This window comes from Cyanistes caeruleus, chromosome 7, assembly GCF_971803275.1.
Source record: "Cyanistes caeruleus chromosome 7, bCyaCae1.hap1.1, whole genome shotgun sequence".
In the NCBI taxonomy this organism is placed as follows: domain Eukaryota; kingdom Metazoa; phylum Chordata; class Aves; order Passeriformes; family Paridae; genus Cyanistes; species Cyanistes caeruleus.
In genome coordinates, this window is record NC_141707.1 from 7189042 (window position 1) to 7212422 (window position 23381).

Below are 23381 nucleotides of genomic sequence, written 5' to 3' on the forward strand. Positions count from 1 at the left end.
CGGCGCTGAGGCAGCGGCGGCGGCGCGATGCCGGCGGCGGCCGGGGGGCTGCTGTGGTGGAGCTGCTGCGTGCTGGCGGCGGCGGCCGGGGCCCCGCGGGCCGCCGCGGCGGCGCAGGCAGGTGGGTGAGCGGCCGGGAGCGGCCGGAGCGGCGCGGCACGGCCGGCGGGGCTGCGCCTTCCCGACAACTTCTCCGTGTCCCGGTGCCCAGCGCGGCGTGCGGGAGTTCGTGCGGGTCCCGCGGAGCGGCGGCGGCCAGAGGGCGACAACCCCCCGCGGGAAGCGGAGCGGAGCCGGCGGTCGCGGATCGCCCGCGCAGCAGCGCTCCGTGTCCCCGCTCGCTGTCCCCGCCCGGCCCCGGGGCCGTCTCTGCCGCCGGAGCCCCGGCCGGGCTCAGTGAGTGTCCCCGCAGGTGCCGCTGCCGCCCCGACGGGGCTGCGCTGCCGAACTTGGCATCGCGGCGCGCCGGGCGGACGAGGCAGCGTTCGTCGCCCGTCCACCTGTGCGTTCATGTGCGCGGCGCGTCCCGACCCCGCAGCGTAAACACCGCGCCGAGCTGTTTGCGCACCGGGGAGGGCGAGCGGCCGGCTTGGAAGTTAACGCTGGAAAAGGAGATTTTTCCTCCGGCAGGGTCTGCCCGGAATTTTTAACTTTCTGGAGGGGAAACTTGCAGCGTTGGCTTGAATTTTGTTTTCCTGTTAGTATCCGAGCAGCGCTTTCTGCCGCCGTAGTACGAGCTGTGCCGGCTGAGTCGCCCGGGGAGGGCACGGGGATCGCCCCCCTCTGCATCGCCGCTTTGCTGTGAATAAAACATTAAAAGGAAATTTCTTCAGTCTTTGTAACTTCGCTTTTTTTTTTTTTTTCTTTTTTTTTTTTTTTTCTTTTTTTTTCCCTTCCCTCCCCGGTGATGCAAAATTTATGCTGTTTGGGCGGTATTGGTACAACAGCTCCTCGTTCTCACAATTTAGTTTATATTTTGGGGCTTTATGTAACAGAGAGAAGGAAGGATACGTTTGGTGAGAAGCGAAGGGAGCGCGTCCTGGCTTTGCCTGCGTGATTGGGCTTCGAAGGCGGTTTTTGATCTTGGGGCACAGTTTACTTTTTCGCTGTGTGATTGTTTCCTAACCCTCGTAATCGGGAGGGGTGAAATGCTGGGCTGCTGCTTTCTTTTATATATTCTCTTCCTGCGGTTTGAATCGGTAAATCCCCGCTGAAGAAGAATGGCACTCCTCGTTTCACAGGCGCTGCTTCATTGTACCTTTTTGCCTGCCTCCCTGTTTACACGCAGCCTGACTGTTCGCCTCACTTGATACTTTTCTGTCTCACACTTTTCCCGTAGCCTGCCCCGGTTTTGGGCAGCAGCCGTCCCCACTGGGATGCTCCCGTGCTCTCCAGCAATCCTTCCCACCGCTCGGACCGGGCTGTTGGCGTGGACGATCGCAAAGACTCTCCATTGCTGGATTTATACCCCAGTGAAAATAAAAAGCATCGGTCCAGGGTTGCTCGCCTGCCTTCTTGCCGTCTCTGGGGAAGCCTGCTGGATCTGTGCTGCTGAAAAGCCTCTGTGCCCTGCACTGTGCAAAACAGAAAATCCGTTTATTAAAATAGTAGGGTTGGAGTGACATTTCCTATTTGGAGGGGTTTAGGCACTGCTGTGGGCACTGGCAGCTCGTAATGATTGAGCCTTTCTACTTGGTGCTTGCTGGAATAGCAAGGCAGGCTGGACAGGGAGGCTGTGATTTGCAAGTATTTAGGACCCCCCAGAATTTGGGCTCTCTTGGCTTTTGGGGGCTATAGGATGGGGCTCTGGCTGCTGCCCTCATTTTCAGTGCATCGAGAGAGATGGTGATGCCGTTGCTCATGCAAGCAAGCTGTTGGCCAAACTTTTGATTTCCTTATCCCATGTGTGTTGGTTAAGATATAAATATGTAAACACGTTGGGGTTTTCTGATTTCTTCTGTCTCCGTGCTTGGGCATATAATGTTTGCAGTGCACAGCTCAGTCGGGGTCACGTGAGCCAAACAGCTTGGTCTGTTACCTGGAAGCTGGCGAGTCTTTGTTCTGCTTGAAAATAGCTGATAAATTAAGTCCATTTTCTGATATGTGGGGTTGGTGAGTTGTTAAATAATTACAGCCAAATTAACTTAGTCCTGTTTGAAGTATTCAGCTGTTTTGAGAATAAATGTACTTAAAATATTTTTGCAGCTCATTTTTTTCTTTTTTTTTTATTTCCTCTTTTTTTTTTTTTTTTTTTCCCAGTGAGAAGCGTGTTCAGGCTGATGTATGGGCAGTCTTTTAATTTCATGCCTTTACTCCTCTCTGGGCCATGTCGGATGGGACATGCCACACGCCTTCAGAGAGAATCAGCTCCTCTCCTTTGCTACAGCCCTCCTTGGCACCTCTCCCGTTTATTCCGCCTCGATGTCTATTTGATGGTTAAAATTAGGCTGAGCTCTGAGTGCCTTTGCAAAGGCACGATAAATATTGACTGGGAGTTTCAGCCTGTCACTGCCATCAGAGGGCCTGGCCCCTGCACGGGGGTTGTTCTGTCTGGGTCTTTTTACCAAGGGGGTGGGTGCTGTTTTGGGCTCGGCGCCCTGCTGGGTGTCCCTGCCGTACCATGCAGCCCTCCAGGTGTCTGTGGGGACATCTCTTCACGGTAGCCAGGGCAGCCTGCTGCTGTCCCTGCGTGTCCCCTGAGAGCACTGCCAGCCAGCGCTGCTGCAGGGCAGAGAAAACTGGTTCTGGAGCTGTTTTGGGGGCATCCCCTGGGATCCTGGGGCAGCTCTGGCACGGGGTTGCACCACGCAGGCTGTGTGCCTGCACCTGCTCTGCTGAGACCGGCGCTGCTGAGTGCCCCAGTGACTGAGTTGTGACTTTGCTTTTAAAAAAAAGAGATGGTAATTGATGTTTATGTGTATGGAATTTGGCACTAGGAGCTGTGCTTGTAATTAACATGAAAACAGTAATAATAAAGACCTGAAATACATGCCTTATGAGTAAAGCAAATGAGACTTGGCAGTGGCAGCTCATGAAGTGGGGAGCCTTTCTCCTGAGTCTGCATGCTAGTGAAGTGGGATGGGTAGCAGAGAGCACGTTTGGTCCATGGCAGCAAAAGGCTCAGCACCCTGTGGGTGCTCCCAGCTGAACCCCAAGAACTACATTGCACTCCTGACCGTAATGCCAAGTTGTTCTGAAGTGTGCTCTCAGTTTTCTAGCAGGACATTAGCCACACACCTTAATCGAATTAAGTTTTCAGGGGATTTTAGTTTGGTTGGGTTTTTTTCTGTTGTTTTGTTTTTTAATTAAATTTAAGCAAACCACAGCACGTTGACTCACTCCCTATCTGGAAGCACAGCCTATGATCCAGAGCATGCACATCTTCCAAAGGCTTTTTGTGAAACACCTTTCTGTGAGTCACTGGCCAGAGCTGGGGAGCTGCTGGGATGGGTGCTGAGCATTTCCTGGGCAGTGGCGGTGGGGTGTGCGGGGTGGCCAGCCCGCAGCCTGCCTCTGTGAGCATCTCTAGGTGGCAGCAGCCCCCAGGAGCTCCCGGCATGAGGGAGGACAAACGCCCGGAGCTGGGGCTGTGATTTCCCAGGCTCTGATCCTTCTGCTCAGTTCTCCTCCACACCCTTTTCCCAGGCCGAGGAGCAGCTTTTTAGGGGGCTAGCAGGGAATTGGCTGTCCCTGGAGTTCTGTCCCCACCTCTTGTGCCCCTGCATGTGTGACAGGGGAGGTGTCAAAACACACTGGGAGAGTCACCCAAACACTGAAGTGCTTAATATGAGCAACCATAGGAGCTCAGGTGACTTGTTCTGGAGGACCCGTTAAGATAAACAGTAAGTCACTACCAAACTGATGATTGGGTGCTGAAGGTGAATGAGCTCAAACTGGGAATAAAGTGCTTGGTCCTAATAGCGTAGGAACTGTTGTGGTAAACTAGGAAAGAAAATAGAAGATATAGGGTCACTTAGCAGTACAGGCTCAGATTAGATGGTCCTTCTGCACTATGTATACTTGCTCAAAAAGATGATGTAGCCCATAGGTTTAATTTTTTTCTCTGTTTTTGTATGACAGCAACCCCTCTCCTGATTCCCTTAGGACAATGAGAATGAGCCAGTACCTGGTGGTTGGTGTGGGGCAGTAGGATGGTTCCCTGGAAGCTTCTGAACTTCGTGTCCTGCCTGTGCAGATTGGAGTTTAGTACTGTGCAACCAGGCATTTGTGCTCTTAAAACCATGGGCTTGTGATGGCAGCTCCGTGGAAACAGCTAAGCCAGGTCTGCCCTTGTGGGCTCTACTCACTCTCAATGCACTGAGGCAATTTTGCTGGGAAAGGAGAGGGGGCTTGTTCCTGGGATTTGGTTTTTTACTGTGGCAGGAGCGAAGGCAGGATGAGGTGAGTGCAGCTGGGCTGTTTCCTGTGAATCACTTGTGTGCTGACAAGTCCTCAGGGTGTGCAACAGGCTCCGATTTTCACTGACTTAAAGGTTTTGCTTTTGCAAACAAGTGCAGGCTGCTGGCGGATTTTATGTGTGCCCACGTAGCCAAAGCTGAATTATCCCATGGGAGTACTGCAATCTGCCAGAAAGATTCATCATTTCAGCAACTTTAGTTAATGTTTGTTTAGCGACTTCTTGGTTTGGAGGAGCACTTTAAGCCGTGCACGGTGGCAGTTCCCTTGTGATGAGCTGTGTGTCCACGTGATAAATGGTCTCATTTCTACTGTCCGCTACCTCTGCTGGGCATATGGGCACATGCCAAGCCTCCTGAAGTCTTTGAACAGCTGCTGCTATATATATCTCCTTATTTTCTTTTTTTTTCCCCAGCCTGCCAGGGAAACTTGTCCTTCTTCCCACTTTGCATAAAGGGTGTGCAAAGTCCAGTACAGATGAATATTTGCTTGTGCATCAGTGGTTCGTGAGGGTCTGATGTTGGCTGATGTTTGGGCAGCAAAGTCAATAATTCAAACTGCAGGAGCACATACTGGTCACACCATAAACTTGTGCTGAATACCAAGAATATAAATATATATACGAGGAATAGAAATTCATACTGCAAAGAGTATCAAAAAATATTTTTCTTTTCCGGTGGTAACTGCTTTTAGTTTCCATGCCTGAAGCCTATAAACTCTAGTTCCTAACAAAGCAGGAGGTAGGAAAATCAAGTAAATAAAGGCAAAGTAAGTTTCAGACTTATAGCAGATACAGTTCTTTTTGATCTATAAAAAAATGATCAGTCATTGTATAATGTTCCTAAAGTCCTTTTTAGTGACTTCTAAGATTATACTCGTGTTATGTTCAGCTCCTTTCTCTCCTAATGTCTGTGCAGCTACACATACAATAACTGAATGGGCATTTATAACTTGGATCTTTCTTAATCTCCTAATAAGTCAGCAGTGCAACGTGGGCTCTTGTCACATGGTGACATGCTCCTGTGTCTCATCACCAGCTGCTGTTGAGCTTACAGAAATTCAGAGCTGGCAGAAATCTTCCAAAATCCCACTGGGGACCAACCCAAGCTCAGAGCAGTGCTGGCTGTGGTACTGAGCTGCCCCATGGAGGCAGGTCTCCCTCCTAGGCTGTGTTCCCAGAGGAGCTGCAGAGGAAGCTGGGCTGTGGGACATGCTGCTGACGGGCTTTAAATTCATGTGGAGAGGCTACTGTGGCACTGCAAGGCATTATGTGACCTTCGCCTGCAGCTGCTTGACTAAACTGCCTAATAAATGTCTATTAAATAGAGTTGTGGTACCTGACCTCTCTCTTTTTCTCACCCCTCCCGATTGTGATTCATGTAGGAAATGGATCGCGCCAGAGGGAGGTTGGATAAAAAAGCTTGCATGCTGTAAGAAAAAAAAAAGCAACCCAAAAACCTTTTCTGAACAAAATTAGGTTATGGAAAAGTTGGAAAAGCTCAGAATTGCCAAACAGTGACAGAGCCTTGGCCGTAGTGTTGCTGTGAGAGCAGAGCTCTCGCGTCCCGGGTTGGTGACGATACACTGGATAAAGCTCTGAAGCCTATGCCTGTCTTGCTGACTTTAGCTGTGGCTTGGCTCTTTCTGCTCCACTGAGACTCTCCACATGCTGCTCCCATCCCTTTGTCTCCCGTTTTCCCAAGAAAGCCTCTCCTATGGGGCAGGCGCCTCTCGGTTGCTGCAGCTTGCTGAGTTCTCGGAGCAGATATTGCAGATGCACTTGCACGCTTTGCATTTCAGCATATGCTTAAATAACCTTGGTGTGCAGAGCTGAATGTGCAGGGAAGAGATTTGTGGCAGCCTCTGGCTCATTTGAAGCCCTGGGAGCTGCTGAGGACCTTCTCCTGTGGACATGGCTCCCGTGGCGGGAGCTGGTACGGGCAGGTTGGAGCTGCTTTGGTGCACGCACAGGAAGAAAAACCATTACACTTGATACATAACCCAATGTTCAATTTCCATTAATTGAAATTATGTTGAAATATTGAACATTTTAAACATAAAAGTTTATGTACCGTGGTTAGTATGCTAATGGAATATTTTAGTAGTCTTTTAAGGTTAATGCCGCAGCCAGATGCAACGATAAGCATTTGTTCCTAAGAATTATTTTGCTTTAACCCCTTTTCCAAGATTGTCCATATTCTGGTGAGTGTTCATCGGCTGCGCTGTGCCTGCCAGCCAGCTGTCATTTTAAGGTGGTCTTTTTGTCATCCAAACCACTATGAAAAGTTGAATTGTAGTTATTTTTGCTCATTATCTTTGGCAGTAAAAATGTATTTATCTAAATTTAAATTGCTGTTTGCTGAGGATATGTGACAGTATTTAGAATTCAGTATTATTTTATTATCTCTTTGAAAGGATAAAAAAAGGCTCATTTATTTCAAGAGATATTTCTGCAAGCATGTAAAAATACCAATGAAGTAGCTAACGTTTTCCAGTTGTTGTTGACTTCAAATTTAGCAACCATTGTCCCTGTTGATATATTTGATGCTCTAAAAATGTACTTGCCATTAAGTAGGAAGCTGAAGTGATTGGTAGGCAGATAATATTCTTCAGTAGCTATTAATAATGCTCAGAGGACATACGCATTGGAGCGTATGGAAAAAGCCATGGAATTGTGTAGGACGGAGGCAAAAATAATGCATTTAGCTGTTTGATTTGAAAGTCATCCTTATGTACCACAGTGGCTGCTGCCTGAATTAGCACATTGTGAACGGGAGAAAGCGATATGCAAACAGAATAGTGTGCAGTTAATTTTGTTTAGAAAATTGAGGTTCGATCCCTGCTGTTTCACGTCGTGCATGAGCTGACTCGGACCTGGTGGTGAAGTGTGTGGGGACCCCATTCCTCAGGGGGCTTTGGTGGTCGAAGCTGGGAGTTGTTCCTCCCAGAGCCAGCTTAGCTCGTGGGAACAAGGGAATTAATAGCCCATTAAGAGAAAATGGAATTTTTCAAAACAAATATAAAGCCATTGCCACTCTTCTCTCTTCCTTTGTTCCTTTAGCCACAGGATGACTTCTGTGCCAGCGCTGTGAGTTTCTCCCTGGATTTCTCAGCATAGAGTATTTCTTTGTCTCCTGGAGTTTTGAACTGCTCTTAAAATCATGCATGCTTGGATCCTCTCGTGCAACATGTTTTAAACTGCTGCCAGCTCACGCAGCTGTGCAGCCCTGGTGTCACCTGGGGCTGCACTGTGTATTGGGAAGATCATGTTAGAAAAATGTGGAATTATTAGAGCCTATAAATAGTGGTGATAACTTGTAGAGCATTTATGTTGCCCTCGTGCTGCATAACACGCTGAAGTCCTCAGCTAGGTTTGTTTCTAGTGTTGCTTCACGTGCCACTGTGAAACTTCATTATATCACGATATAACAAGCAGCTGCTGTGTAAATAATGTGGTGCCTGCAGCACAGGTGGGGGGTTCTTTCTGGAGCAGCCAACAACTGTAGTGATGCTTCACATTTTCCCTGGCTTGGTCCAGCTTCTTAGAAAGGAAACAAAATGAGGTCTGTGCTGAATGTTTCTGGCTGTCCAAGGGTTTTGGTGTTCAGCTTGAACCTTTAATAAAATTGCTAATAAAAGATTATTTAAGAAGCTTTTACTTTCTTGTGGTGGCCAAAGATTGAGGACAGGAGGAGATTGCTTTTTTTTTTTCCTTCTGTTTTTGGAAAATTAGCAAACATATTCACACAGTGTTTTTTGCTGCAAATTTCTTCATGTTAATTTTAATCCCAAGATCTTGAATTGTGAGCATCTCAGTCTTCACAGAAAGAAGAAAAAAACATCTTTAGCTCCTCTGCATGCAGAGAAAAGTCAGAACTCATGTAGCTTAAGGAATGGGGGAAAAATTCCAGTGATTATTTTTATAAGCCATGTTTTTTAAACCCTTTGTAGTATTTTGTAGAGACTGGTTGAATTGTGGTTTTGCAATGTCTTGCAAATATTACTGGTGGAATTGGCAATGGAAACGTGGGTTCATTAAGACTTAATAGCTTTGGTCCAATTGCTGCCATGACATGTGGTTAAGACATTAAAATATGTGGGCTATGCCTCATGCTACAGTACAGCAATTACTGGGTAGGTGTCCTTTGATACTGGAAAACAATCTTGCCAGACTGTTGCTGTCGATATGAATAATCCCACACTTTCTGAAGGCCCATGGAAATGAGACAAAACATGGCAAATAGTGGCTTTTTCCAAATAAAGACTACAGAGTATGTGTGATTTCTGTAGGTCCTGTCTGTCCCAGATGGATTCTGTCCTTGTGGGTGTAAATCTTCTCCTCCAACACTCTGTACCTTGGGCTTCTCCTGTGTTAAAAGTGTCCAAATTGTTCCAGGCTATGTGAGAATTGCTGTGACACTTGTTTCCTTTTGGCTTTTTTTTTTCTCTTCTCTGGCTGTTTTTTTCAGTGATGTGACAAAATGACATTAACTCCTGGTACATTTCCTGACATCGGTGTTTGGGGTCCATCTTTTTTGGCTCACTGGTGACCGGGTCCTTGTGAGAGGGTAGCCCCTGACAGGTTTAGATTTATTTGCGTTGCCTTTTGGGGTCAGTGTCAGGTTTTCATTGTGTGTCCTGAGCTTCAATGCTGGTATTTCCCTTGGGTATTGATGGTGTTTCAGTATTTTATGAGGCAGGGCTGGTGGAGGATGAGCACTGGAGCAATGCCAGCAAGGAGGAGGGATGCTCTGCTTCCTGGCTTGTTGCTCCTTGATTTGGGTAGTGTTGATGTGAGCCGAAGTGCCAGGGTTTCTTGGGGTCCCAGCTGACTCTTGCAGAAGATCACCAAAGCTCATCTTATGTGTGTTCCTTAAACCAGCAGTTGGTTAAATTCCTTGCGAACTAATATGAACTGCAGCATGCCATTCCCTTTCCTAGGAATATCTGGAATAAACCCCCTGTTTATTTGATGGCACAGTCTGAGGCTTATTCTGGCAGGTAAAATGAAGCTTTCCTTGGGAGTCATCAGTATGAGGTGCTACAACAGCACCATTCCTTGGATCACAAAGCCTGGCTTAGTAATATTAAGGAGGGTATATCTTGGGTGCCATGCAACACAGGACTTTAGTGTCATGTGGAGATACAATAAAGAAAACTATTAGTGTCAGGTTCCAAAGTATCAGGGAAGGGCAGAGAGGGGCAAAGGCTGCCTCTGTGGTCTATGTATAATTGTGGTGGATGAAATGCAGGCCTGAGGGAATTAGAGTTGCTTTTCCCTGGATCTCTCCAAGTGTCTGTGGCTCACGGACCATGATATCAGGTCTTCCTGCTGATGTTCATCTTGAGGGAGGTGGCAGTGGCTACTTCAGTGGTAGTCTTTGTTTTTAACACTCTGCTTAATTTCTTTCCCACCAAGTTTGGGTTTCCAGCAACATGATTATTTATGGATTTGTAAGTCAGAAATAGCTTGGTAATTGCTATATTGCTTTGCCCCCAGTAGCAACAAGCATCTTAAATTTAATGCATCATCCACACAGAAAATTGATATTTGGCCAAAACTCGCAGGCTCTGACAGCTAATCTTAAAGAGCTTTTGCTTGATATGTAAAAAAGAGACTTGTGGTTGACATGCACAGGAAAATTGATAGTATTTAGGATTATTCCATAAAAGAAAAATGCTCCTTACGATTGGCTGAAAATAGTTGAGGATGATTAAATTTAGATAAAAACCTCTCCCTAGAGGTCAGCAATGCGAAGGCCTGGGACATCAACTGCTTGGATTGTGTGCAGAAAACCCTGCATCACCTCATAATTCAGAGCTGCATTTTGCTTTATCTTCTGAGTTTGTCTGATGAAACTGTACTCATGAGCTGCTGACCACCTTGCTAAGAAGTGCTTGTACTTTGATTTTTCTCCCTAGAATGCATCCTGAGTAGGAAGAAAGCCCTAGAAGTCTTTCATTGAAAGAATTACAGTAAGGAACTTTCTCTGATGAAGATACCTGGCATGTTTGTACAGATATTTGGCTTTCAGTCACAATTTAAAGGACTAGAAGTTTCAGCAGAAAAAACTGTGGCTCAGTTTGTTGGCCATGTACTGCATTACACCCAGCTTACATGATGCTCTTTTTTTTTGGGTAAATACACATTTCAGCATCTTTTTTCAATATTTGGTTTAGGGTCAGTAGGTCTGGATGACTGGGCTTCAAAACTACTCAGTATTTATTTATTATATAGAGCATTTGTTTTCAATAGAAAATGTAAGACCTGATTTCAAAATTAGGTGCATGCCATTACGCAGTCAGGTAATCACACATGTAATTGCTTGCACAAGTGGTCAGATGTGTAACAGTCCATTTGCATGCAAAATGAACCTATTTTGCAAATTTGGCTTGGAATATTCATAGTAGAAAACATGGCTTTCTGGAGATGGCTGTGTTGTCAACACCTTACCTTCCATTGGTATCTTCCTTTTATGAGACTGGTGTGGTTTAGTCTTCACCTCAGTGTTAGAAACAAGCTCCTGAATAAGTGCAGTGCCTTTGGGCTCTGCTTTTGATTTGCTCCAGGGCTGTGACAACTGTTGAAAAGATTGTGAGGGGAATGTGTGTGTTACACCCATGCACGTATTAAATTTAAGAACTGCTAACATGCACAAAAATGAGTTGCTCTGGAGTTTACTGTTTTGATGACATTTAATGCTTTAACAGTGGCAGTAGAAAATAGTTTGATTTGTATATTTTCATGTGTGCATTTTCACATGTGCTTCAGATTACTCTTTTTTTTTTTTCCTTTTTTATCTGGTGTGCTGTCAAAACACTTCAATAAAAGAGTTCAAAGCAGCAGCTGAGGAATCTGTAGAAATACAGTCATCACTTTGCAGTTCATGAAAGCACTTGTTCCTCTGGCATGGGTTCTCGCATGGGCAAGGCTTTTTGTCTCTCTGTTGCCACTCCGTGTGTTTGAATATTAATTCTCCTTTTCCTGAAAATCCATCAGAATTGTGTAACTGGTTCAATGTCTGTAGGCTTTAACCTCCAGAGAGAGGTGGTGGTGGTGATTTGTTATCAAAATTTGGTGCTGTTTCTGAGGAGGGAGTACTTGTTTGTGCCTTTAGAGAAAAGTTTGTGCTTCTCTCCAGACTGGGGTGCAGGAAATGCTGTTGTTTGAGTTGTTCTCGTAGAGCAGGGAGCCTTGCTGCCACCCATGGCATCATCTGACTGTGCACATTTTAGGGCTCAGTGTGGTATTTTCTTGTACCTGAAAAATGAAATTTGGCAGAAATTAGTACTTCAGTAGTTGCTGTCTGGGATCTCAGAGTTCTGAAGCTCTGAATAGCTGAAACCCCAGGCTAGGCAAAGCCTTCAGGCTCGACCTGGGGCAGTGGGGAGGGGAGCACGAGGGACCATTATAAATTAAATCTCTCTTATTTTAGATGTTTTGGATGGAGTTTTTCCTTGAAGCTTCAATGGCTTCAAGGTGTGTGGCTGTGCAAAGTGCCCACTGCTGCTGTGTAGGTGGGTTGAGAAGCAAAAGCGGTTTCTCAGCTGCCCCTTGGAGCCAAATCCTGCTGCTTTGCCCAAGAGAATCAGCGACCTTGAGTGGCTATCTGCACATCAGGTCAGTGCTCCCCAGCTGCTGGTGGTCCAAGCGTGCATGCAGCTTCTGGCCTGCATGGTTCCTGCTGCTGTGCTGCTCCCTCCCAGTGAGGGATTTTCCGCAAGGAGTCACCCAGTGCGCATGTGGGGAGGATGTTCTGGCTGAAGGGCGAGGTGGCACCTTGGTTTCATGCTGGGTTGTCTTCCCAGAGCGATGGTTACGCTGAGCCTGAGAAGGATTAAGCAGGAGCATATTAAGGTCACTTTTTATTCCTGAGCTAGAGGTTTATGTCCTCTGTGCATATTAATTTCACAGCTTGAGATATGGGAGAAAGGAGAGCAAATAAGAGTACAAGTGTGTTGGGTAGCCTTGGCAATTGAGCTGGGAGAGAGAGTAAAAGCTAACAAGCTGCTTTTCCTTTCTATGCTGCATTAGCATAGAAAGCATGTAAAAATGGTGGAAAGATCCAAGCCCTAAACTCCAAAATTACCAGCATTATATTGTAATTCTGTTTCAGTCTGTGTGGCATTTAATTTATTTTGGCTGGTGTTTGTGAGAGGTTGTAGGGGGAAAAAACAGGGAGTTGAAGGTTGCTGAATGCAAAACTAGAATATTTTGTCTTATAGGCTTATAAAACAGAGGTTGCAAAGCTCTTCCTTGCACCTTCCCAGTAGTTTTGATGAGGATTACACACGCACAGCAGGTGAGGGAGGTGGAGTCAGAAAAGCAGAGTCTGGAGCTGACCTGCAGCCAAAAACACAGGTGGAGGATTGCCCCGATACAGTGTTTGAAAGAGGCAGCCAGGAGTGGGAGTGGTGTCAGAGTACAGGAGGCTCTTTGAGCTCTGTCCTGGCAGCTTTGATAAATTGAAAGTCCTTTGACTTTTTGTGGGATGCACAGGCAGTCTTTTCAAATTCTGATGTGGGTGATTTAATTTTCTTTATTCTTCTGTGTAGGACCCATCAGCCTTTGGGGAGGGTAAAAGCTGGATAAGGGGTTTGTGGGCAGGAAATTCTGGCTCTGTGATGTTAAATTTGGGATTGGCCTTGCTGGACTTCCCAGAGCATTTAGGTGTGGGTGGAAAAGTTTTTGTGGCCATTGGTCACCATTTTGTGACCACCTGCTCTTTTTTTCTGCTGTGGAAAATGTGGTCTTGAAGACTTGTAAGCTCTCCAAAGCCATGGATTTCTAGTCCATGTTATCCGTTCAGCTCCACGAGATGGACAGCCTTCTGAGTAAAGTTATAAACCCATAAAGCATTCCAGGATAAGAAGGGATAAAAAAAATGCACTGTGGAAATTATAATACTAATTATATTACATTAGTACAGAGGAGCTAATAGCTCTCCTTGCTCCATAGCAACTGCTGTGCTTTGTCACAGGTAAGTGCTGTGGGAAAAGGCAGATGAAAGGGTTAAAGCATGTTATCCAATCTTGTCCTGGAGCTGTGGGACTTAAAACACTGGGGGGGTCGATGGGCTGGCAGGCTCTACCCCATAGTGGGAGAAGTGGGGGTGAAAGCCAGTCCCACAGGGAGCTTGCATAGCCTTCTTACAGTCGTGTTTGGGTCACTCTGCCTCCTCGCTGCAACTTCCACAGCCTCCAGTACAGACTGCTTTATCTCTTAATCTGGCCATGTAATAAAATATTACAGGTGAATTAAAAGGTGTTTTTATTAGGGCAGTTTTGGCTTACTGTGAGCAATCTAAAAATAGACTGTGGATATTCTTGATCTTTAGAGACATTAGCCTATCTTTAAAAAACAAGTAAGGAATGAGGTATTTTATACACAGCTCTCAGAGCTGTATGAAAAAAAGCAGACTACAAAGCACAGCGCAAGGAAATTGATTCATCATCAATTTATTGCATGGAGCTCTAGGCAAGCCCATCTCAAGACAGAACAGAGATCTATAAAATCTTTTCATCTGAAGCTATGAATTAAATTGGGAGGAACTGCTGATGAGAGGCCAGAACCAACTCTTAAACCAGACATTCTTTTGGGAATGGGTCTTCTGCTGCAGCAAGATTTTCACCAACTAGGGATGTGGAGCTCAATTCTTATTACCCTGTTTCTCTCCTTACAGTGAATCTGGCTTATGCAGGAGCAAACCTGCAATACTCCCCCCACCTTTGATTTCAGTATAATTTTTCCCTTCTTCATCAGTGTGTCTTGTTAATCTTGCAGTTTCTTTTCCTGACGTGTTCCTCTCTTCTTCTATTGTGTGTGCGGATTCTTTAAACCTCCTACTAACAAGGAAACTTGCCTTTTTCAGCTGGAAGCCTCTGAAAACAAGCTGATGCATCTCCATTGTAAGATCACTATATAAATAAAGGAAAATTCTTTGTATATTGCCTTCAAAGAAGTGAGTTAGACAATGCTCAAGAACTACTGCCTGCTTTTTTTTTTTCTTTTTTTTTTGCATGGGGGAAGCTATATTATGTCAGCGACCTGTAATAAATAGCACTGCAATGAGAAGCGACAGCCTCATTCACCTTGCATCCATGCAGAAACAACTAAGCTCTCTTCCCATGCCATGGGAAAAAAAGAAAAAAAAAGAAAGTGAGAAAGAAGGGAATTAAAGAAAAGAATTGACCTTGGCTTGCAGTCGCTCTGGTACTAACAGGAAGCAGTCTACCAGTGAGACACCAAAGTTGTGGGGTCACGTCGCCTGTGTTACTGCAAACTGTGCAGCCCAGAGTGCATGAAGCACAGCCTGTGTCTTCCTCCTTCTGCCTGGAAGTGTAGTTAGCCAAGCTCTTAATTGGCAAAAGACAGTGGTTTGGAAGGCTGAAGTGTTTTAACAGAGGGTGGGGAGGGAGGGAGGAAGGGCTTTATACAATGAGGTGCAGAGTAGTCAGACTGCTTCTCTGCAATTGGTTATTTTTTCATCTCCTGGATTTGTCAGAATTTATGGTGATGTTAAGCTGATTCTGAGGTTTTGTTGCAAATAATGTATATGTTAAATAAAAGGGGGCCTTTAAGAATGCTGATTGAAAGCAGACTGAAGAAAATGTACTTTTGTACATATTTCTGTTTTGTAATACTCGCTGTTACATCCATGCATGGTTTTCTTTTTGTTTTCTCATTGGCATGTTTGATTTTTGAAGCTGGTAAAACATCTACCAAAAATGAATTGCTTTTATTGGACTATTGTGTACTGGGGTTTTACATCAGCAGGTGCCTGCCCTTTCCCTGTGTGAACTCTCCATTTGTTTGTCTGTGCTGGGATAGCCAGAAAGTTTATAGGGATTGGGAACCGCAAGCTCCACTGGTTTTGGGGTGCTGTGGGTCTGGATCCAGCACTCCATATCCCCTCTCCTGGTAGCTTTTCATGGGAGCTGCTCATCCTGCTGTAGTAGCCTGTCTTTGCTGTGGGATCCAGCAGGTTGGGATGGCTAAACCCCTCCTTTGCTTTTTCTGAGAAAGGGGAATGGTAGCTGTCACTCTCTTTTAGCATCAGGCTACTGCTGAGCACAGTGCTGCTGCTCCTTTTCATGTCTGTGTGTCCACCTGTCTGTCAGCTGCTGTGTCTGGGGCTGCACTGGAGACAGGGGAGAAGAGCTCTTGCCTGCAGAGGTGTGTGAGGAAGCTGGAAGGATACAGCAGGAAGAGGGCAACAGGGGAGAGAAAATACACAAACCAGTTTTGTTTGTTTGTGGTTAGGGGTTTCTTCTGGTGTTTCTTGTTTGTTTTGGTTGGTGTTTTTTTTAGGAGCCCTTTCAGGCAAGCCTCACTTGCCCAATATCATCATCTGCTGGGGTCATCCTGCAGTAAATACAGTTATTGGCCCTGCCCCTTGCTGGGCAGGGAGGGTGTCGGTGAAATTGCACTCAGTTATCTCCCCCAGCAGTGTGCCTGGTCAAGGCTCCTCAGGGTAAGAAAATACAGGAAAAACTCACTTCCCACTTTTGGGAAGGGTTCTGGTCCCTGTGAGCTTGTCAGAAGTAATACATGTGCATTCCATTGGCGGCTGCATGCCTTGGTGAAGTGTTCATGCAGTGGTGCCAGGTCCCCAAAAACCACACAAAACCTCCAGTTGGGATTTTGCATGTGCTGACCAGCCACATCCTTTCCAGTGGCAAGGAGCAGAGATGCTCCCTGGGAAGCAGTTGGCAGCATCCCAAACTTCAGTGGGGGTAGCAGCAACACAGGGGTGGTCTGGTGAAAAGCAGGATAGAAGATGTGCTGGTGGCACTGCAGCAGAGAGGCTTTGAGACAGAAATGCAAGGAGGAAAAGTATTTAAACCTCAATATGAAAAGTATGGGACACTTAACCCTTTCCTTCTGTACTTTCCAAGTTCCAGGGAATGGGAAGATGTGCAGTAAAAGCAGTTGTCACATTGCTTCTATTTCTTTGTGGGACAAAGTTTTCTTGCAGCTGTTTATTATAAATTCTTTTGATATTTAATGTATAAGCAGTAAAAATAATTAAGCCATTTAGTATTCCTGCAGCTACCCTGTGTACTTCTGAAAGTATTTTGTTGCATTTAAGCATTAGTTAATGGATGCTAACAATAAGTTATCACTTGGATTGCCTCTCATTTCTTTCTACTGACTATTTTTCTTCTTTAATATAGAGTGCCATGCAATTGTGGTTAATGGTTAATGTGACACATGAAACATTGTGCAGTGTAATTTGCAGGGGGAGAGGGATAAATACACGTGTACTGCTGGCATGATGCTGCCTGCCCCGTGTCTGTGCCCAGGTTTGGCTTGGGATGAGGAGGTGGTCATTGCTCTCTGTCTCACCTTGGGGCCTGGGAAGAAGCTGCCCGTGCTGTGCTGAGCTTCCCTGGACGTGAAGATGGCTGTTTCTCTGTTCTTGACTTCATGGCTGGGCAGCCTCTCTTGTTTCCTGCCTAGTCAGACCTGTAGTAACTTCAGCATCAGGTTGGGCAGTTGAGCTTGGCCCAGAAGTGCCAGGATTTGGAGTACTTAGACAGATGTAACCTGCTTTAGAGCCATCCAGAATCTCATTTCTGAAGAAACCTGCTGAAAAATGAATAGGAGAGTTTTTTCTCCCATTTAAATTTTTTTTCTATATATTATTTTTAGCAGGGCAAACCCCTTTGTTATCCAACTATTCTTTCCAGTGTCTCATTGTAAAGCTTTTGTTAATTAACATTTAATGACTGCGTTATGATGAAACCATGGGGGTCTTATCTGAAGGCAAAGCAATTGGCAAACAGATTCATTATGATCAGAGCAACCCTAATGAATGCCAAATTAATTTATAATAATGTGACACTAAAATGTTAGGCATATTGTTAATAATTACAGATGTGCTTTTACCTTATCCACTTTTAGTATTATTGCTTTTACTATACCAGAGAGCCAGCTTTCCACTACCTATCTTTTTACACTGGTAATTCCAGTCTTCTTTAGCTGCAAATAGCTTAATTATCTATTTGTCTCTCTCTCAGTAATTAGATAGAGCATGAAAGCCAGGAAGTTGATGTAAATAAATGTAATTTATTTTGGAGATTCTGTAACTGAGGGTTGTTACATAGAAGTGACAATGTAAATAATGAGGATGGTCTGTTGCTTGCTGTCATTCATGAGAGAAAGGGGAGGGGAAATACGTCAAACATTGACACACTTGTGATTAATACAATTTCTGTGGTTACTTATTACAGTAATTTGAGAACACATAGTGATTTATTTAAAATAAAATTATATATTTGATTTTTTGTTTTAACACAAAATACCTAAAACCAGTTTTACATGTTAAACCCATCTCTGAGTTTTCTAGCTTGTGTTTTATGGCTTTGCAGCCATATTTATCTTTTTGGATTCATTGTCTTGCACTTTCAGAATAGAAATTTTTGAAAAAAAAATTAAAAAAAAATCCTAATGTCTGTGAGATATAGTAGTGGCAGGTGGGAGGATAGCAGACACATTTTTGTAAGGTGAGATAGGAGGCCAGTGTAGTCTGTCTGGCAGCTTTATTGCTTAAAAACACCCATTGTACTGTGATTCAGGATTCAAAGGTGTTTATCAATGCTTGCTCACCTTCCCAAAATACTTCAGTGTTCTCCTTCCCAGGTCACAAAGTAGTTACAGTGAGGCTGCAAGTGTGTAAAAATTTGCCATGTTAAAATTTGATGGAGATATCGTGTTTCCCACCTCTGCTTGCCCTACCTGAACTTGGAGGCTGGGGGATGTTTCTGGAACAGCAAGAAAAATAAACATTTCTAGAAAGTGGAGTTTCAAGATGGCTAGAATGAGTGTGAAGTTACTGAGAGCCTTTGTGGGTGTCTGTACAGGGTTCAGGCTTCACTGCTCAGTCATCATGGATCTCACGCTTCGCTCTGCTTCCCAGGTCAGTGTGGATGTGCAGGTTAGGTTGAACTGGTGGTGGTGCTGGAGCATGCCGTGGTCCATTGCATCCCACTGAAGGATGCTAAATGTCCCAGCACAGCTTTTTCTGGCTAAATATGGTTTTTGAGCAGAGGGCATTGCCCTTGTGTTGAGCTACAGTGCCACAGCTGCGCTCCTCCACTGAGAGCAGCGGGACTGGTTTCTGCTTTTAAACCCTACCAAGAGCAAAAGGGTGTATTTTCTTTTGTTCAGAGGGAAACAAACTGAATGCTTTTTCTGTTGCTGGAAAATAGTGATCAATAATAATTAACTTGCACCATCTTATTTCTTTTCCCTCTGTGAGCAGTGCCTTACTATTGTTTTTGCAGGGCCGCAGGAGGTGCAGTGGTGCTGCTTCCTGCTCCAACAGTTCTTCCCTCTTAACACTTTGGCAATATAACCTCTGCCAAGAAGGTGGCTGTGAAATCCCTTGAGATCCAGGTGCCTTAGGCAGCCCCTTGGAGGGGTGTTTCTATTTTATCTTCTCTTTTCCCTGCTGCAAACAGTGGCATGGAAGCGAGAAGGAAGGCTTCCATGGGCTGCGCCTCCAAAGGTCATATAACACTTTATGTTTTCTCCGACATGACACAGCGTGACAGAACAAAGTATTTATCTTGTGTACTTGTCAGCTTCGTTCTGCCAGCTCCAAAATGATGAAATACTACCGAATATGCTGCTGCTTGTTTCCTTTAGGGACTTGCGCTGATTTGTTTAAAGTGTCGTCTGCACCCAGTAAATGCTTCATTTATTACAGCTGACACCTGAAAAATATCTGAGGGAAATATATCAAGGCATCACACAGATAATATTTCCGTTATTTGTTGTTGTGTACTTATGTCTTACCATGAGTGGAGTCCCCTAATGGTGTTTTTTTGAGGGTGCCACCTGTGTGCTGTGTGTGCTTTGAACTCCCGTGATGGGGTTTCTGGAGACGCGCTCCGGTTCCGTGACAGAAATGCATTTTGACTCCTGACGGGGTCAGCTTAACTGTTAATTATCGTGGTGAGTCACTAATGAGCTCTCGCCTCAGGTACTTCATACAGCCTCTCCTCAAACTTTTCCCCATTACTTGTTCTGATGCTTAAGCGAAAATAAAAATAGATCTCTTGCAAAAGGGGTGGGTGGGGAAGTGCATATTTGAGATGGTTCAGTGACCCTTGTAATGGTAATATGTGATGCAAAGGCTTTCAGATATAACCCTCAGTATCATATTAGGCTTTGGGGGTGATTTTTAATTTTTTTTTTTTTTTTTTTTATTTTACATGAAGTATTTCTCCATTGTCCCTGAAGAATAATGTGAAATTGAAATTCTTCTCTCAGCAAAACAATCAGTGTAAAAATAACAAACATCAAAGAGAGAGGGAAGCAGTTTGCTCCCAGTACTAATTGCTAACATTATCATGTGTCAAAGTGAAGAATTAAAATGTGACTCTAAGTTCCTAAAAGTGCACTTGCTGTGAGTTCAAAGGCAGTGTGAGGTTGAAGATGTGTGGTTGTGTGGGCTAGCAGGGCTACAGACAGTGTCAGGACCTCCTGCAGCTCACTGATGGGTGCAAATAGGAGCTCTGGGCATGCAGAAGAGCCCCTGTGACTGCTGCTTTGAGTGGCACAACTTTACTTGGGTTTAGAAAATGCACAGCACAATGTGTCTGCAATTCCCTGTGTCCTGCTCTGCAGGACATTTCTACAGTCAGTGTACAGCATGTGTGTGCACCTATGCAGCGCTCCAGTGCTGTATATCAGCAGGGGAAGTGATGGCCTCTGGATTTTGGATTTTGTATGGTATTGAGCTCCAGCCATCTGCATAGGCTGTGCTACAGAGGCTGTGCATTCACTGGAAAAAATACAAATCTAGGAGAAATATAAGTGTATTTATAGGTTTTCCTACCCCTAGGTAGATAAGCATTGCTGGGGAAAGAAGGCCTTTTCTATATGATGGGAAGTTGTAAATGGCAAATATATTGCATGCTTTAATGTTGTTTTGTTTTACAGGCGTTGTAACAATTTTAGTTAGCAAAATTAGATTCCTTGCTTGAGTAGCATCCTTGTTTTAATTTACTGTGGTTTGCCTTCTACTCAGTGCCTGCAGGTTGGAGAGGAAGAAGGGCTCTGCTCCTCAGCTGTGTTTTCTCACTGTGGCTCTGGACAGGGCAGCTGAAGAGGGCTTTGTGGATGCTCTAAGCTGGTCCTAGGGTTTACTGGCATACCTCTGTGCCAGGCACTTCTTCCTGCCTTGGTTTCCACTTCTTTCTCTGTTTGCTTCTTATGGAAAGATTGTTTAGATGCAAGGACTGTTTTTTTTTTCCCCCATGTGGCTGTGCACAGTGGCTCCTGGATTTTAGTTTGAGGTGGGAGCATTAGGGAGACAGTTGCCACGATGGTTATACAAGGGTAAGTCTCATGAAGAGGGAGCTGAGGAGCTGAGCTGCTGCATTATCTCCGTGTTGTGGTGAGCAGTGTTTGCTACAGTTTTCTGCTGGGCAGTGTGATGTGCATGCCCAAAGTGGTCCTGAGTTCAGGTGCTGCTTGTGTGTGTTTGCTTCCAGAGGTGTGAGATGGTGGGGTTTGACAGATAGCTGCTGAAGGGGCCATGTTAGCCCAGATGGGGAGGATTTGGCTTGAGTGGGAATTGCCAAGGGAAGCAGGTGATGCAGTGCTGATGCAGCCTTCTGATCTGACATAAAGGAGGGATGTTATTTCTATGCCCTGTTCTAGATGAGCCAGGCAGAGCTTGGGACAGTTCCTTACTCCACCAACATTTGGTTAATCACAGTGAATTAAGAAGCTACCCTGGGTATGAGGTTGTCTTTGTCATATGTGAGGCTGAAAATCTTCCTGGAAAGAAAGATCTGAGTGCCCCTGCAAGAGGGATAAATGCTTTCTTAAGGCTGTGAGAACTGAGGGTGCTGGCTCCATTAAATTGAATGTGCTGGGAAAAATCATCACCAGTAAGCTACTGGTTTTATGCTCAAGAAAGTTTGGCTGTGTCTCTGTCCCTTTGAACAGAAATTGCCTCTCATCACAGAGAGCATCAGTGAGGTGGTAAAATGTCCTCTGTGTAAAGGCAAACTCCTTAAAAACTAATTGGTGTCAGTCATTTCTATGCTGATATTTCACTGCTGCTAATTTAGTAAACAGATGGTGGTCCATATTACGGCATATGAGTTGGGCTTTTCCCTGGGCCAAATGATTACCTCCCTGGTTTTCAATTAGGAGAGCTTGCCAGTTACCTGGAGTGGTTTTCTTTTAATTATGCACCTATTAGGGCAGGTAGGTAGCAAGCCTAGGGGAAGAAGCGGAGAACTCAGTGGCATGGCAAATCCTTATTAGGAAAAACCCATAAAACCAAACTCAAACAGAAAAGCCACATGATGGGAAAGAGGAGGAGGTGCACGACAGGGCAGCATGATGCACAAGTCCTTTTTCTGCTACTGTGAGCATTGATAAATAGCTTTGAAATGCCTGTTTGGCAGGTTGTGGCACATAGGTGGCTGTAGCACAGGCGAGGAAAGGTGAGGTCTGGAAGATGCTGTCTGCAGGCTGTATGCTTATTTTTAGCTCAGCAGAGTTCACTGGTTGAAGGAGACAAGCCAGGAAGAAAGGCAGCCCCCGAGCAACCTGCAGGAGCCTGCTGTCTCCCCGTGCTGGTGCAGGTGAGGGTAGATGTTTGCTTAATGCCAAAGAGCAGCAACACACAATGCTGACCAATTTATGAAGTCTCTGATTGTCATGTTGTTTCCAATTCCAGCTAATAACAGTCCAAGCAATGAAAAGATACTTCTCTCATAATTATCAACATCTCATTTTCCCTTTGAGTCTTGTGTTTAAATCATCAGGTCTCCTCTTCATCTGAATTGTTTCGTCAAGCTTATCTTCCTCTGTGGATCAGTCTTTTATTGTATTTTATTTTGATGATACCATTCATCTTCCCTCTGCTCTGCTGCTACCCAAACCTGTTTCCTCATTGTCCTCAAGGAGCAGGGAAGGAGATGAAAGAGGCTTTGGGCTTGAATAAGCCAGTGATGAAGTTTGGTGTCCTTTGAGATGGAGACATTAATGCAGCATCATGAAATATGAGGTCTGCCTTCACTTTGGGTGACTCTGATAATGTAAGAACACAGTTAATCATATTTGGCTCTGGAGACGGTATCTGATCTGGGAAAAACACCTGCCCTAAAGATGACAGGAATATGGGAGAGGAGCAGCAAAATGGAAAGAGGAGCTCTAGCAGTGCAGGCTACTTGTATAGGAGGATGCATCACTACTTGGGCAGCCCAAACTGACAGGATATTGTTGCAAATGCCACAGATTCTCCATTTGTTGCTGTGTGCAGCCCTTGAGTGTGCACCTTCTTGGAATCTTCCCTAGCTGAACAAAACCTGTTACTTAGTGCAGTTATGGCCTATTAAAAAGCAGCATTTTGTTGCTGAAGTGCAAGATTGGGTTTGAGCTTTGTTTGGCTTTACACTGTGAAATGGGGAGCCACTTGAACTCTTGATTTAGTCAAAAGCAGTTGCTTTGCTTACTTGAGTAGCTGATTCAGGCCCAAAATAATTACCTTTTATTTATTAGCATGTTAAAATGCCTTTAACTGGGTTATGTTGCAGTATCTTTAGTCTTTTGACTTGAAAGTTTTTTTCTCAGTCTTAATCAGCAGTCAATCCTTTGGTGTGGCGTTACAGCTCTGCAGATTATGTGTGGAGGTAATTAAGTAATAACGATTGAGGTGCAGGGTATTTCCTTGGGATTAATGACTGTCTGGGAGGAGTTGATGGCCCAAGGTGTAGCCAAGGGCCATTAACATCAGCCAACTAATAATTGTAAGAAAATGCCATGTGCCAAGGTCATTACTGCTATTAGAAGTTGAGGGCAATGAGGGGGTAGGTGTGGGGGGAGATGAAGTAACATAGGAAGTATATGGATTTTGGAAAATGTAATATGGTCTTAATGGGTATCTATCTGCATGATGTACTTGTTGATTAGCCAATCTGCTCCTTCCCTTCAT

The 23381-nt window shown here is 44.9% G+C and overlaps 1 protein-coding gene across 3 annotated transcripts in view; it reads left to right on the forward strand.

Annotated features, from left to right (window-relative positions):
- ERBB4 (erb-b2 receptor tyrosine kinase 4) overlaps positions 1–23381 on the forward strand; it is a 553845-nt gene continuing 530464 nt past the window's right edge. For all 3 annotated transcript variants that reach the window (XM_086896321.1, XM_086896319.1, XM_086896323.1), the window contains exon 1: positions 1–121. In XM_086896321.1, the coding sequence (XP_086752447.1) occupies positions 28–121 (94 nt within the window). In that variant the 5' untranslated portion in view covers positions 1–27. The remainder of the gene's footprint in view (positions 122–23381) is intronic.